The sequence below is a fragment of the Monodon monoceros genome, unplaced genomic scaffold, assembly GCF_005190385.1.
Source record: "Monodon monoceros isolate NGI ecotype Baffin Bay Population unplaced genomic scaffold, NGI_Narwhal_1 Super_Scaffold_16, whole genome shotgun sequence".
Classification (NCBI taxonomy): Eukaryota; Metazoa; Chordata; class Mammalia; order Artiodactyla; family Monodontidae; genus Monodon; species Monodon monoceros.
Window position 1 is genome coordinate 27,144,067 of NW_021703772.1, and position 13,547 is coordinate 27,157,613.

Here is a 13,547-nt window from a genome sequence, read left to right on the forward strand (position 1 = left end):
CTGCAGAAGACTATAATCCCCATCAAGCTTCATATGTCCCGAAGTGAAGTCCACAAGACCGGATATTTCAATTTGTGGCTCCAGGTATCAAATTGTTTCCTTTATTTTCTCCTTAGATATTCCACAATCCAAAGTAACTTTGTGAAAAGCTTGCTATTGACAAGGATCTTTGTGCTAATACATCTTTATGAACTTAGTCACCTGGTTCATTTATTACGAAGTAAGAGCTAGATTTAGAAAAAGGTGGGAGTCCATGACGATAGCCTTTTATGACCAGTAAAACATACACAGAATATTTTCTTATCTATATAAGATTTTTCTGTGCATCAAGACCCCAGGTGAATTTAACTAAATGTATACTTACTGTCTGGAATGAAAGAATCCAATATTGTCTTTTGTATTCTGGAAGAAAGTAGGCAGTGTAGCCAAATACTTCTATCATACTGTTGACACAGTACAACGTCAACTAAATGTTTGTAGACTTAAGTAATAGATGGGGAGTTGTGAAGATACCCACATGGGAACATATCCCTGCTGTTTCCTAAATGACAGAGAGCTAATTCCGGGGTAGCAATTCTGAAACCAGGAATGGAGATTCCTTACTCGTAGTTTCTAACTCCTTGACTTGCCTTATGAACACCCTTTGCCAAAGAGAAGCCCAATTTCTAGATATGTTTCCAGTTCGTTTATCTATTTTGAAACATATCCTATCTACCTTTGTTTTTCAACTAATAAATTCTTCTTAATAATCTCCTGGTCAGAAATCTCATTGGGCTCAATCATTCTTATACCTTGTTTTGATAACATTTGAGACAGTGATTAATGGGAATAACCTATTACCTGGTTTAATTAAGATGCCAAGCATAGATGGTTAAAACCAATTGCTTCCTCTTGTCCTTCAATGGTACATATAAATTGTGTCAAAATATTCTCAAGAAAATTTACAAATTTGACAGTTGTCCATTATTTACATATGCATGGAGGTGGAGTTTAGCAAAAACATAATACATGATACTCAGAAAAAGTGACTCATAATACATTAGAGGGAATTAAAGAGGGAAAAATCCCCAGCAAGATGAGTAGAAATTCTACCTTAGAGCATCAGTCTTATGAGATATTCTAGAAAAACAAGAAGTCCATGGTCAAATGAGTTGGGGGAGACATTGCATTCTGAGGATTCACAATACTTATAGACCTGGGTCTGAGAAATTCAGCAGAAAAGTTAATTTTTTCAGCTTTGCTTAAGCACAATCCTTTTTTCACATAATGTAGAAAAACAATTTCTTGAAAAATCTTTGGAAATGCTTCTTTCAGTGTATGTATTATGTATAAATACATGGCCCAATGTATTTTATAGACTATATATTTCCAACGAGCTCCAACATGCATGTTGCGTACATCGAGATAAACGCATCTCATGTACCTTTTAATTTTTATTTATTTATTTAATTTTATTTTTTTGTCTTTTTCTCTTTTTTTTTTGTACCTTTTAATTTTTAACATGTCCTATGATACATGGCCTGTGTGTGGTAACTAAGTTTACTTGTCCAAGTGAAGATGCCTTGAAATTTCTAATGTAAATTTCTATTAATAAAAGCATGACGTATCAGGATTTGGAAAAGTCCTTCCAATTAGATATTTCACAGCAACACAAATTTCGCTTGTCAATTTCTTGAATCCAATCTAATATCTCCCAGACTACTAAAAAGAACGGATTTACCTGGCCTGTGGCGGATGTTTTTCAGAGAGCCGCATTTGGATGTCACGTGGCTTAGGTCTATCTTCTTGGTGACAATCTGTACCTGTGTGAACCACATAAAATGTGCTTAAAGTAGTTTAGACATAAACAACCCCCAAGATCATACGTCAAATCTAGAAACATATCCAAACTCACAACATACAACAACATATACATACAAATGGGAAAACACAATCTTCCATAGATCCTCCCACATGTTTGGTTGGAAAGAAAAACGAAAGTGAAGGAAAATCCTAGAATAGAAGATTTTATTAGCAGAAAACAGATCATGCCCCAAGGGGATAGAAACACCTGGATGCACAAGGCAAGCTTCCACCCAGAGAACGAAGCCACACCGTGTCAAACCTTTCCATAAGCAAAGAGCCAAGTGAAGAGAGAAATTATGCTTTAAAAAGTGATTTTTACATAAAAGTGACCAACTTTGCTCATAGAAACAAGAAGCCCAACACTGCTTTAAGATAACAAGAAGAAGAAAGCTCTAAACATGCTTTTCTAAAATACTATTGTCATGTCTTGGCTAAATGGAATTTTTATTGCACACCAAATTATCAATATAAAATGACAGCATTTTTTCTTCTTTGTGTCTTGTTGAAATTATTTCATCTCCCAATATTTGAAACAGTGCTTTCCAAGTGTGGTTCCTGGTCCATTTGCATCAGAAATACATGGGAATTACTTACTTGAACACTGGAAATGGCGTCAGGGAATCTGCACATTTGAACAAGTGATTCTTCTCTAGGGGAAAATTTCAGACTACTGTTTTGGAGGTTGGAAGCTCCCTTACTTACTTTAGAGATCATTAGTTATCTCAATTTATCCTTTTCCATGTAGGTGTTTTGACCGGCAGCACCCATAGTAGAGGGCAGCTGGGTCTACCCTCTGATACCCTCAAATTATTTCCTAGGACCAAGATTGCTTCTGTGAAAGTACCACATGGTGTGAGCTTACAGTCAGGGCAACAGGAAGGAGGGCAACCTTGTCAGTGTAAATGCTGAGCCTGAAGCTTAGCCCTGCACCCTGGAAAGAGCCCAGAAAACCTTGCTGTGGTCCTCCCACATGGCATATTTTCACACCCAGTGGAGCTACTTTGAACATCAGGTGACAGCTCCTGCTAGAAGGCACTTGCTTGTCTCTCCTTTCACTGCTTGACTCCGTCTCTGCCCAGTTGAGGAGCAAGGAACCAAGAGTTATTAGATAGGTGAGAATTCCGGATTTGATAATCTATAAATTACCTGAGTCACAGACGGTCAGAATCTGAAGTTTAGGTGACAGGATCTGTAGTATAGAGAGTCACCCAGTTCGCCTTTTTTGTTATTCTAATTTTACAAAGAACCATGCTTTCTTTAGCTTGAGTTTGCCTGTTTCAACTCTTCCTCAACTACATTTGAGAAACACGGATTCATCTTTCCCTTTCTCTCATAGGATATTATTTTCACTCAATTTAAGAGACAGGAAAAAATTCCATCAAGACAGAGTATATTGGGACTTGAATCTTTTCACTGAATTACAGATGAGCCATGCTTCACCAGTTTTGTATTATTCCAAATGATATCCCAACTCTCATGAATAATGAAGCACAAAATATTGACATTATACAGTTTGGGTACTTTCAAGTACATCAGACTTTGCCTCAAGAGTAACTTAAATGGAGCTAGAAAAGTGTGTGCACAGCTGACTTTTACAGGGGAGTAGAGACAGCATGAGAAAATACCTTGAAGCCAAAGGCCAGCAAACAAATTGGCAAGTGAGGTGGGTTTTCCATCTCCCCGAAAACCATGGTGTACCCCATTATAAAAGCAAGAATTCGCCAGTGATCTTAGAGGGAAGGATGGGAAGGCCATCACCAAAAATGCAAGGTTGACAAGCTCCCAAACCAGGGGGACGTGTGGAGCAGCAACAAGAAGGGGGGAGTGTGTTGGGAGGGAGGCAGGAAAGGAGACCAAGTGCCTGCTGTGCAGATGGCGCCACACAATCAGGACGGCTCCTAACAGAAGCTTCTACTTACATTTCCGCCCCCAGCAGAATGTTTGATGTTATCCTTGGAACCACATCTGGACTGAACCTTGCTAAAATCAATCTTCTGGTTTAAAATCCTAACCTAAAAGGAATTGGAAGTAACTTCACTGTGCATTTTCCTTTCAATATGCTGGGTATAGGGAACCAGAAATGGGCAGCACCAGAGGCTCCAAACTCCCTTCCACCTACGTAATCATTTAAGAGAAAAAACTAACACTGAAACTGAAGAGCAGATCTATCATATGAATATGAGCCCCTTTTCTCCTGCACCCCGCCCCCCCCAAGGGCCAAATGCTTGAGAGCCTTAGATATCCCAGCCGTAGGCTGCTATAATCTGGAAACAATATAGGAAAAGAAAAATAAAACTTGAATTATCTGTGAGGAGGATGCTTCTGATATTGTGGGCAACGCTGGGACTCAGGTCCACTCTCTGGAAGGGCCAAGATTGTAGTTCAGCCCAGGATCCTGAAGGATACACCAGTGCCCCCTCCTCCCCCTTAATCCCTAAAGTGTCACCCATCACAATTGTGAATCACCTGGTACACTTGACTTGACTATGATTGGTCCACATAGAACAGGTGAGGTTCGCATTGGTCTGGCTGAATGCTACAGGTGAGGGTTCTCATTCATCCAGGGGAAGAAGCCCTGGTTTCCCAAGACGGTCAACAAGGAGGCTCTGGGCCTCCTCTCCTGAAAGGATTTATGATTCCCTTGCTGGTTTGGCTTGGTAGCCTTTTGAAAGGCCTCTCTCTGACAACTGCTCATAAATAGCCATTATTCTTGGATTTGGTGTGAAAGCATTATTTCCGTTTTTAGAGGGGAGAAAACCAAGGACCATTAGCTAGCTGACTTGTACTGAGTCATGAACAGGTAGTCCAGGCCTTGGTTGGGCCCAACAGATATGAGGTTAGGTGTTCTATTTCTATTTTCAGCAAGTCCAGTACTCACCTTGAAGGCAATAGTAAATCCAGGTAATAGCAACTCCAGATCTGGAAAGATATTACTCTGGTGTAATGTAATGTGCAAAGTAATAACTCTTGTAGCTTCGTTCATGTGTTTTTGAATTGTGTGTGTTTTGGAGGGCCAACAAGCAATGTAAGAATGGAAGGAAAGGTTTATTTTTGTTTGTTTTATCTTACTTTGGCTACAACTACCCCCCAATAGCTAAAGGGAAATCACGTCTTTAGTGCTTTAGGGGACAATTTATCCTCTTATATATGAAAAAAAAAAGCTTAATAAAATTACCCTAGATATACAGCTGTCTCTAAGAATGGTATCACATCTCTTGGTATTCGCAAAAAAGAGTAAAATATTCAAGAGCACGTTGAATCCTGACTAGTTTTAACTAGACAAAGCTTAAATTGCAGCATCTGCCTAACATTGACAAGATAGCGCGTTCCTTTCAGGGAAGTATCATCCACAGCTCTCATCGGCAGCCCGAGGGAAGGGCCTCTCGTCAAAATCTGAATTCAGAAGACATGATGATTGGGCCACTCTCTAGGGCATAAAACAAATTCCTATTAAAAAAAGGGGGGCTATCACAGAGTCTGTATCTAGCCACATGTGTAGTTGTACTGTAAGAGTTTCACATAAATTGTAGATGCAGATAATGAAGTCAATAAGGGCCACTACATTTCAAACCTCACAGGTAAGTTATTTTTAGAAAGCAAATAATTTTGATTTGTTATTTCTAATAATAATACTTTAAATTATTCTCCATAAGGATCTATTTATTTTGGCAATGAAACAGAATTCATCTAAGCCATTTTTCTAATCCTTGGGGATATACAGAGTCTCATATTTCATTTACAAATTTTAATTTAGAGACCATAAGAGTACCAATCAAGTGACTCATTACCAAGCGACCAAAAGCCAAAAGTTAAATCTGACTCATCTGTTGCAAAAATGGAAATTCCAAATTCAGTTATATAAATTTGTTTGACTCTAACTTTTAATCAATTGTTTGACAATTTTTATGATTTCGAAAACAAATGATTCAAACCCAAAGGGGACACATTGCCTGCATTATTTAGAGATGATTTAAATCTTAAATTCTAAAACTTCAAGGCCAACTTCAAAGTCGATTTTCCCGAGAATCACAGATTTTCTAGCGGAAAAAACTAGCTGGCCTTTTTTTTTTTTTTTTGGTACACGGGCCTCTCACTGTTGGGGCCTCTCCCGTTGCGGAGCACAGGCTCCGGACGCGCAGGCCCAGCGGCCATGGCTCAGGGGCCCAGCCTCTCCGCGGCATGTGGGATCTTCCCAGACTGGAGCACGAACCCGTGTCCCCTGAATCGGCAGGCGGACTCTCAACCACTGCGTCACCAGGGAAGCCCTAGCTGGCCTTTTTTGATGGTAGACTATATTAACCCATGTTTGCTCAATTTGACATGCATTAATAACACATTCTTTACATATTTCCATAATTGAAAAAACTTCATGGTACATATATATATATATATATTTTTTTTTAAGATGTTGGGGGTAGGAGTTTTTATTAATTAATTAATTAATTTTTTCTGTGTTGGGTCTTCGTTTCTATGCAAGGGCTTTCTCTAGTTGTGGCAAGCGGGGTCCACTCTTCATCGCGGTGCGTGGGCCTCTCACTACCGTGACCTCTCTTGTTGTGGAGCACAGGCTCCAGACCTGCAGGCTCACGCACAGGCTCACGCACAGGCTCCAGACGCGTGAGTTGTGGCTCACAGGCCTAGCTGCTCCGCGGCATGTGGGATCCTCCCAGACCAGGGCTCAAACCCGTGTCCCCTGCATTAGTTGGCAGATTCTCAACCACTGCGCCACCAGGGAAGCCCCATGGTATATTGCTTTTGTCTAAAATGAGGCAAAGTATGACATTCATTTTGCTTAATGGTTGAGTGGACAGAAATAAAACCACTCTGGGCAGTGAATGTTTGATGTTCAGTAAGTTTTACACTCTAGCTTGACAACTTGTATCTGAGCCATGTGACTCACATTTATGCCTTAGCAAAATTACAAAATACTTCATGCCAAATATCTCTAGGATCATTGGCAAATAATGCCTTAGAGAGTTAATTCCACAAATACAGGCAGTCCTCAGAAACCATCCCATAAAATAGAAAAATAGATGACTGCTGTGAAGCAAAAGGCTTTATTTCAGATTAGTTTTTTTTTATCAGAGTTGAGTTTAACTTTCTGTTCTCTGTGGATAGATTGAAATAAAAACTACTTTCTTTGGGAAGAAATTTTCATTGGACTTTTGTTTTCCTAAAGCCTATGTCAAGAAAAATTATGTTAACATCTTAGAGACTGCCTAGAAAAAATATAATGACCTTCTAATTTACAAATGAACTAATTTTCTATTTAAATGATATGAAGGAAAAATTATTTGAATAATCATTATCCAACATTAACTCTAAACCACACTTTAATCTGTTAATTTCTTTCAATCAAAATTTTTACTTGCTCTATTAATGCAAAGAATATGACAACCTTTCCTCCTGCATACTTCATAGTGGAAGTGAAATGTATTATTGTATCAATCAACTGGATCATCCTCCTAAAACTCTGCCTTATTCAAAATTCTACCAAACTCCCTATTTCCTATTAAATGCAACAAAACTTTTAGCCAGGCAACCAGGGTTTGTAGCAATTCTGATTTTTGAGTCCTCTCTTAATACTTTACATTTCATCCAGACTGTATTCTAGTTCGTATTAAGGGCCTTGTTACATTTTCAGGTTCACCCCCATGCTTTCTTCATGTTCTTATCTCTTGACAGAATGCCCTCTTTCCAAGTTTAGTCTGTAACAGATCATCCTTCAAGGCTCAGCCAAACCAGTCCCTCGAAGTGGCAGGCTGGCAAAAAAGGATTTTATTCTCATGGGCATACATTGATGACTTGTATGCACACACCACTGACTTTTCATTCATATAAGGGTCTTATAAGCATGAAGAGTTACAAAGAATAGGTTAATGTAATTGAATAATTAATCAGAATTATTTAATTTTAATTAATTCTATGTATTCCTCCACAATGTTAGGAAAGAACAGAATAGTTACTTTCTGGATATTCTTGATGTGAGTCTAGTTGAATTTTACCATAATGGTTCAATTGAAGTGATCTGCCACTGTACTCTCTCTGCATATAAGTTTAATTGCTCCTTTAGAGAAATGAGCTTTTTGTTTTCCCCCCCAATATGGGGTTACTCTAAGAAAGGGCAGGAATACAAAATGCAGGCTATGCCTGTAGACAGGAAAAGATCTCTTACTAGAGATTAGTTGGAAATATGAAACATGAAAAATGAAAGAAAATACAATCCTAACATAGTTTTTAGTAAAACAGTTTATAAACCAGAGGCATTAATCACAGTGTCAACTTGGATTTCTTGAGCAACAGAAACTTGATTTTTTTGACACTCTCTGCTGCTGCTTATTTAAGTAAAAACATCCCCATGTCAGCTCAAGATGGCAAGATATGGAAAGTAACTGGGAGTCCGAAAGTTTGGATTCTGTTCTCAGCTCCTTTACAATCTGGTACTAGGTCTTTCAGGTCTCTTCTAGGCATGAACCTCAATTACAAGAAATTTCCTTCTTTCTCCATCCAAGGTTGTCTTAGAAAGAAATTCTTTTTGAAAGGTAGTGGACAGTGACACTCAATTGACTTCCCTTCAACTTTATGGGGAATTAAGCTTTTCCTTTGGGTTTGCATCATTTCTCAGGAAGGCTTATTAAGCTTTCCTTTATACTTGCATTATAAAAACACTTTTCTGTCTTTCTCAAAAGTATTTCCTATTCCATAACATTCAATTTTAATGAAAACTATTTAGCCTCTATAGAGTCCAGAGGTATCATATATTAAAACAAAAATATTGTTATATCATATATTCCTGAAGATTGAAAGTTCTCTGGAACAGATGATGTTCATCAAATATTCATCTGTTAACAACCCTGTGCTGTGGTCAAAATGCATACAGGTATACAAACATTACAGTCCCTTCTGAATTTTAATTAACTCTACCAACACTGATCAATAACTTCTTCAAAACTAAGTATATAAATATAAACAATAAGTATATTTCAGTACACATTTTAATAGAAATAATAGTTTATGTGAAAACATACAATTCCACAGATCTCTAAGGAAAAGAATATGGAAGAGGACCTATTAAGGCATCAGCCCAATTTTCCTGTGCAGACTGTCAAAAAGCACAGAAGGTAAAACCTTGTTGAGAAACCTTGGGGTGAATGCACAATGTTGAAAAATTTGGAAAGAACTTTTTGGTGAAACAGACATTGAGTTTAGCCTTTAGAACCACTGTTAAATATTTTAAGTGGTCTGCCCATGGGCACTGGAAGGAAAGTTATGAATATAGCAGTCATTGTGACTCATGAAAATTAACAGATAATGAGCTTTATCAAGTTCATATGCCAAAATCTTAACATTACATTTTTTTCTTTAGTTTAAAATTTTAAGGAATACTGGACCAAGTTGGTAAGAAAGTAACTTTTTGAGAGTCTGTTCAGTTGTTTGAAAACAACCTGAGATTCAATGCTGTTCCCATGTCCTTGCTTGGTTTGTAAATGAACAGAAAGCAAAAAGAGACTCCACAGGCCACAACTTTTTAAACCCAAAGTAATAATTTTTCCATAGTTTTAAATAATTAATATTTATGAAGCTTAGCTCAATAACTTTTCATTACCTTAGAAAAGATACTTGAATTACAGTTATAAAATTCTATTGCATAAAGACAGGGTCCCTCAAAGAGAGAGAGAGGCATGGACATATATACACTACCAAACGTAAGGTAGATAGCTAGTGGGAAGCAGCCACATAGCACAGGGAGATCAGCTCTGTGCTTTGTGACGGCCTGGAGGGGTGGGATAGGGAGGGTGGGAGGGAGGGAGACGCAAGCGGGAAGAGATATGGGAACATATGTATATATATAACTGATTCATTTTGTTGTGAAGCAGAAACTAACACACCATTGTAAAGCAATTATACTCCAAAAAAAAACTGAGAAAAAAAAAAAAAGACAGGGTCCCTGATCTCAAGGAGCTTTCATTTTGAGATAATGATGAATTTGAGAGCAAAAAAATGCCTTGTAATGTATTTTGGTGAACAGTTATTCTTCATGCTGGGTTGCATTTTACAGTTAATGGGATATTTTATTACACTTCTTATTTAGCACTTATTTGGAGGCCTAAGGAGATGGAAAGAATGGCTTGGAAAAAACTTAAAAGTAAATAAAGGCAGGGAACTAGGGGAGGACGAGAAAAAACAAACACTTTTTTTCTGCCTAGATTGTAGAGGCCAGGGGATGTTATTGTCATCCATTCCCCTTTTATCATATAGTGCCCAGCATAGTCTTCGTAAATGATGAAAGAATAAATATACAAATGAGAAAAAAGATCTAAATAAGCTTCAGTCTTTCTTTTTTTTTATAAAATTTATAATTTGTAAATTTGCCTATATATTAATAGCACTCAGTAGACCTTCACAGTGGTGACCATCATAATTTTATATAATGAGAAAAAAATCCTGTTTTACTATAACTTATCAGTTGCCTCCAGAATTAATTCCATTTTTTCATTTGAATATAAAATTGAAAGCAACTCATTCAAGTTAGCATGTGAAAGGCCAAAAAGCGTCTCAGGATAATGCCTAAAACTTTATAAGAAAATATAAAAAAGATTCCACTCTACATTTCACACATTTCATTCTCTCCTTCCTCCTTCCCATTGCTCCCCCTTCCTCAATTACACTCCTATTTCAGAAACACTGCTTTTTCACTCAACTTCAGCTGGCCCTTTGTGGCACAAATATTTATGGAGTCTATTAGAGTACCTAAATGAATGTTTTTTGATGAGCTGCAATGCAAAAACACTGTATAACCATGGATCTGAGAGCTTAAAGTATCCACATAGTCTATTTAAATGAGGTGGTGCTATATACAGAAACAAGTATTATTTTGTTGCTTCTATCCTACAAATAAGAAAGTTGAGGGCTACCCTGGTGGCGCAGTGGTTAAGAATCCGCCTGCCAACGCAGGGGACACGGGTTCGAGCCCTGGTCTGGGAAGATCCCACATGCTGCAGTGCAACTAAGCCCGTGCACCACAACTACTGAGCCTGTGTGCACACTAGAGCCCGCGAGCCACAACTACTGAAGCTCACGCACCTAGAGCCCGTGCTCCACGACAAGAGAAGCCTGTGCACTGCAGCTAGAGAAAGCCCACGCACAGCAAAGCAGACCCAATGCAGCCAAAAATAAATAAATAAATATTTTTAGAAAATAATAATAAACTATAAAAAAAAAAGTCGAGGACTAGAGAGGTCAGTATCTAAGGTCACACAATAATTTAGCAAAAAAGCTGGACCAAGAACTCAGCTCTTACATTCTGATCCAATATTCTCTTAGCCAAAATTCACTGTGGTCCCAGCGTGGGGTGTTTCTTTGGGTAATAACTGTAACAGCTTTAGGCAGTCACACTCATTCAACAAGTCACTAGAAAGAATGCATCTCTCGATGCATATAGTATACAACATTCATTCAACTTTCACTCAACAAATATGCCAAATACCTACCATATACTGAACACTGAGGATGAAACAGACCTCAGCCCTGATTTTATGGAGCTTATGGTCTAGTAGGTGAAACAAGATAGACATTAAATAATCAATTATACAATGGAATGTATAAATATGGTGAGAAGCCCTGGCTACAGTATCAAGAGTATATCAGATAGAGAAAATAACAGAAATATTCTACTCAATATTCTGTAATAACCTATATGGGAAAAGAATCTGATAAAAATGGATATATGTATATGTATAACTGAGTCACTTTGCTGTACACCTGCTACTAAGACAACATTGTATATCAACTATACTCCAATATAAAATAAAAATTTTAAAAAAAGAGAAAAGAACAGATGAAGGGAGACTAGTTAACAACTATTGCAGTGATATCAACAAGAGATAACATATCCTGTGCTAGGGTGGTGGAGAGTGGACTGAAAGAAATGGGTAGAATAAGTGCTGTTTGGGGCACAAAATCATTAGCACCTAAAGATGGCCAGGATATGGAATGAAGGAAAGGGAGATGAAAAGAAAACTCTTTGTTCTGATTTGTGAAACCACCTCATTAGTAACTTTCAACTATCACAAGGTGCTTTGTATACTGATCTTCATAAAGCTGACAGAGAAAAAACAAGAAGCTTGTCAAAACATGTAGGAGTATTCCATATAAATCAAAGTGCCTATAAAAAAAATCTGATCCACAGATAGAAAAAGTACCATTCATTGAGTTGTTGCTTAAATTTTTTATGCCACACATTTAGAGAAATTGTTTATTTTCTTACCTTTGTTCAAATCAAGCAGACTAGTCCTTAAAAAGCTAACACTTTTTATTCTAAAATTTAGCTTTAGATTTAATGTAGCTTAAGGAGCTAGGTACATTGAGATAGTTTTAAATTAATACACTTAATAAGATAGCTTTACCTATGCCTTGAGTTAAATCAACCAAGCTTACTATCTATAGTGAATCTGAGATTACATATGTTCTTTACAGTAGAATGAATTTATATTTTAGCTGAAAAGATTAACTTTATTGCTTTCTGTAAAGCTCCTCATATCTTCAGCTAGCTTATCTATTCCATTAGGCATTGATTTGCCTCACTGAACTAAGCCCTGAGCTGAGCCTCTTTGCCAATAGAAAATTGGACTTCAACAGAAGAGATAATAGCCATAAGCACAAACCTTATACATATGGAAGAGCAATAAATGTTCAAAATGGGGCAAATAATAAAGCTTCCCAACTTGGAAAGTTGTTGAATTCCTTAGACACTATATCTTTCATTATACATTTCCTCTCCCTAATATTAGTGATTGCACAAACTTTAAAACAACAATAATAAAGCTTTTAAAATTAAATTATTTACATACAATTAAACCACTCTGAATTTTATTACAATAGAGTCTGTGCAGAAGGTTTGAATTAATTAAATTAAGGTTACATCTACCAATTTACTCCCATCTTCACCAATAAGAGTTGTGTGACTTTTTTTCTTAATAACTATAGATGACATATGTCTATTACAAAACTGGGCTCCTACAGAAGGTATCAATGTTGTCTTGGTCCTCTTCAGTGATTCTGGGTTGGTCACTGTCCATTCAAATATCCTAGTATATACAATTACTATTGGGGACAACATGCCACTGGCTTCAATTTCCCCAACAGGGTGCATTTATGGATTCTCTGTCAGATAACAAGGGTCTTTAGCATATTATCTTGACAATTTCTAAGAAGCTTTAACATAAACATTTCTCTTAGTCATTTTATAAAGTTGAACCTCTAAAATCCAGTCAAAATCCCCAGTTTAACATGTACAGAAAAAGACCCTTTCCTCACTCCCTGTATTTGAGAAGATCATACACTATAAGGAGGCTTTTAGGGGGATAGTGTTAAAGTGTTGAGTGAAATACTTTTCCTACAAAAACAGTTCAACTGTAGTGCATCTCAATTTCCCAATTCATTTTCCTGTCTAGTTTAAATGCATTGATGCCATCTATCACAAAATAGAAGGCAAATATGTTCCCTCCATCTATTTCTTATCTTGGTGAGGAAATACCTCCTGCTTCTCCAACAAAAGTCATTTTATAACTCCACTGTTGTAGATTTTTTCCAAGTCATCTGAGGATGCGGTAGGATAATTTTGCATCAGGTTACCACTTGCCTCATGGAACAAGAGATTTTCTTCAAATGACATGATGATTTGAGGCTATTTTTGTTCCTTC

The 13,547-nt window shown here is 37.3% G+C and overlaps 1 protein-coding gene across 7 annotated transcripts in view; it reads right to left on the reverse strand.

The window, feature by feature from the left end:
• Nucleotides 1-13,547, reverse strand: part of MAP2 (microtubule associated protein 2) — a 210,050-nt gene that overhangs the window by 6,086 nt on the left and 190,417 nt on the right. For 4 of the 7 annotated variants that reach the window (XM_029225969.1, XM_029225972.1, XM_029225968.1 and 1 more), the window contains one exon: nt 1,721-1,802. In XM_029225969.1, coding sequence (XP_029081802.1) covers nt 1,721-1,802 — 82 coding nt within the window. Of the gene's footprint in view, nt 1-1,720; nt 1,803-3,764; nt 3,858-13,547 lie in introns of all 7 variants that reach the window. The other 3 variants (XM_029225970.1, XM_029225966.1, XM_029225971.1) reach the window with 1 other exon arrangement.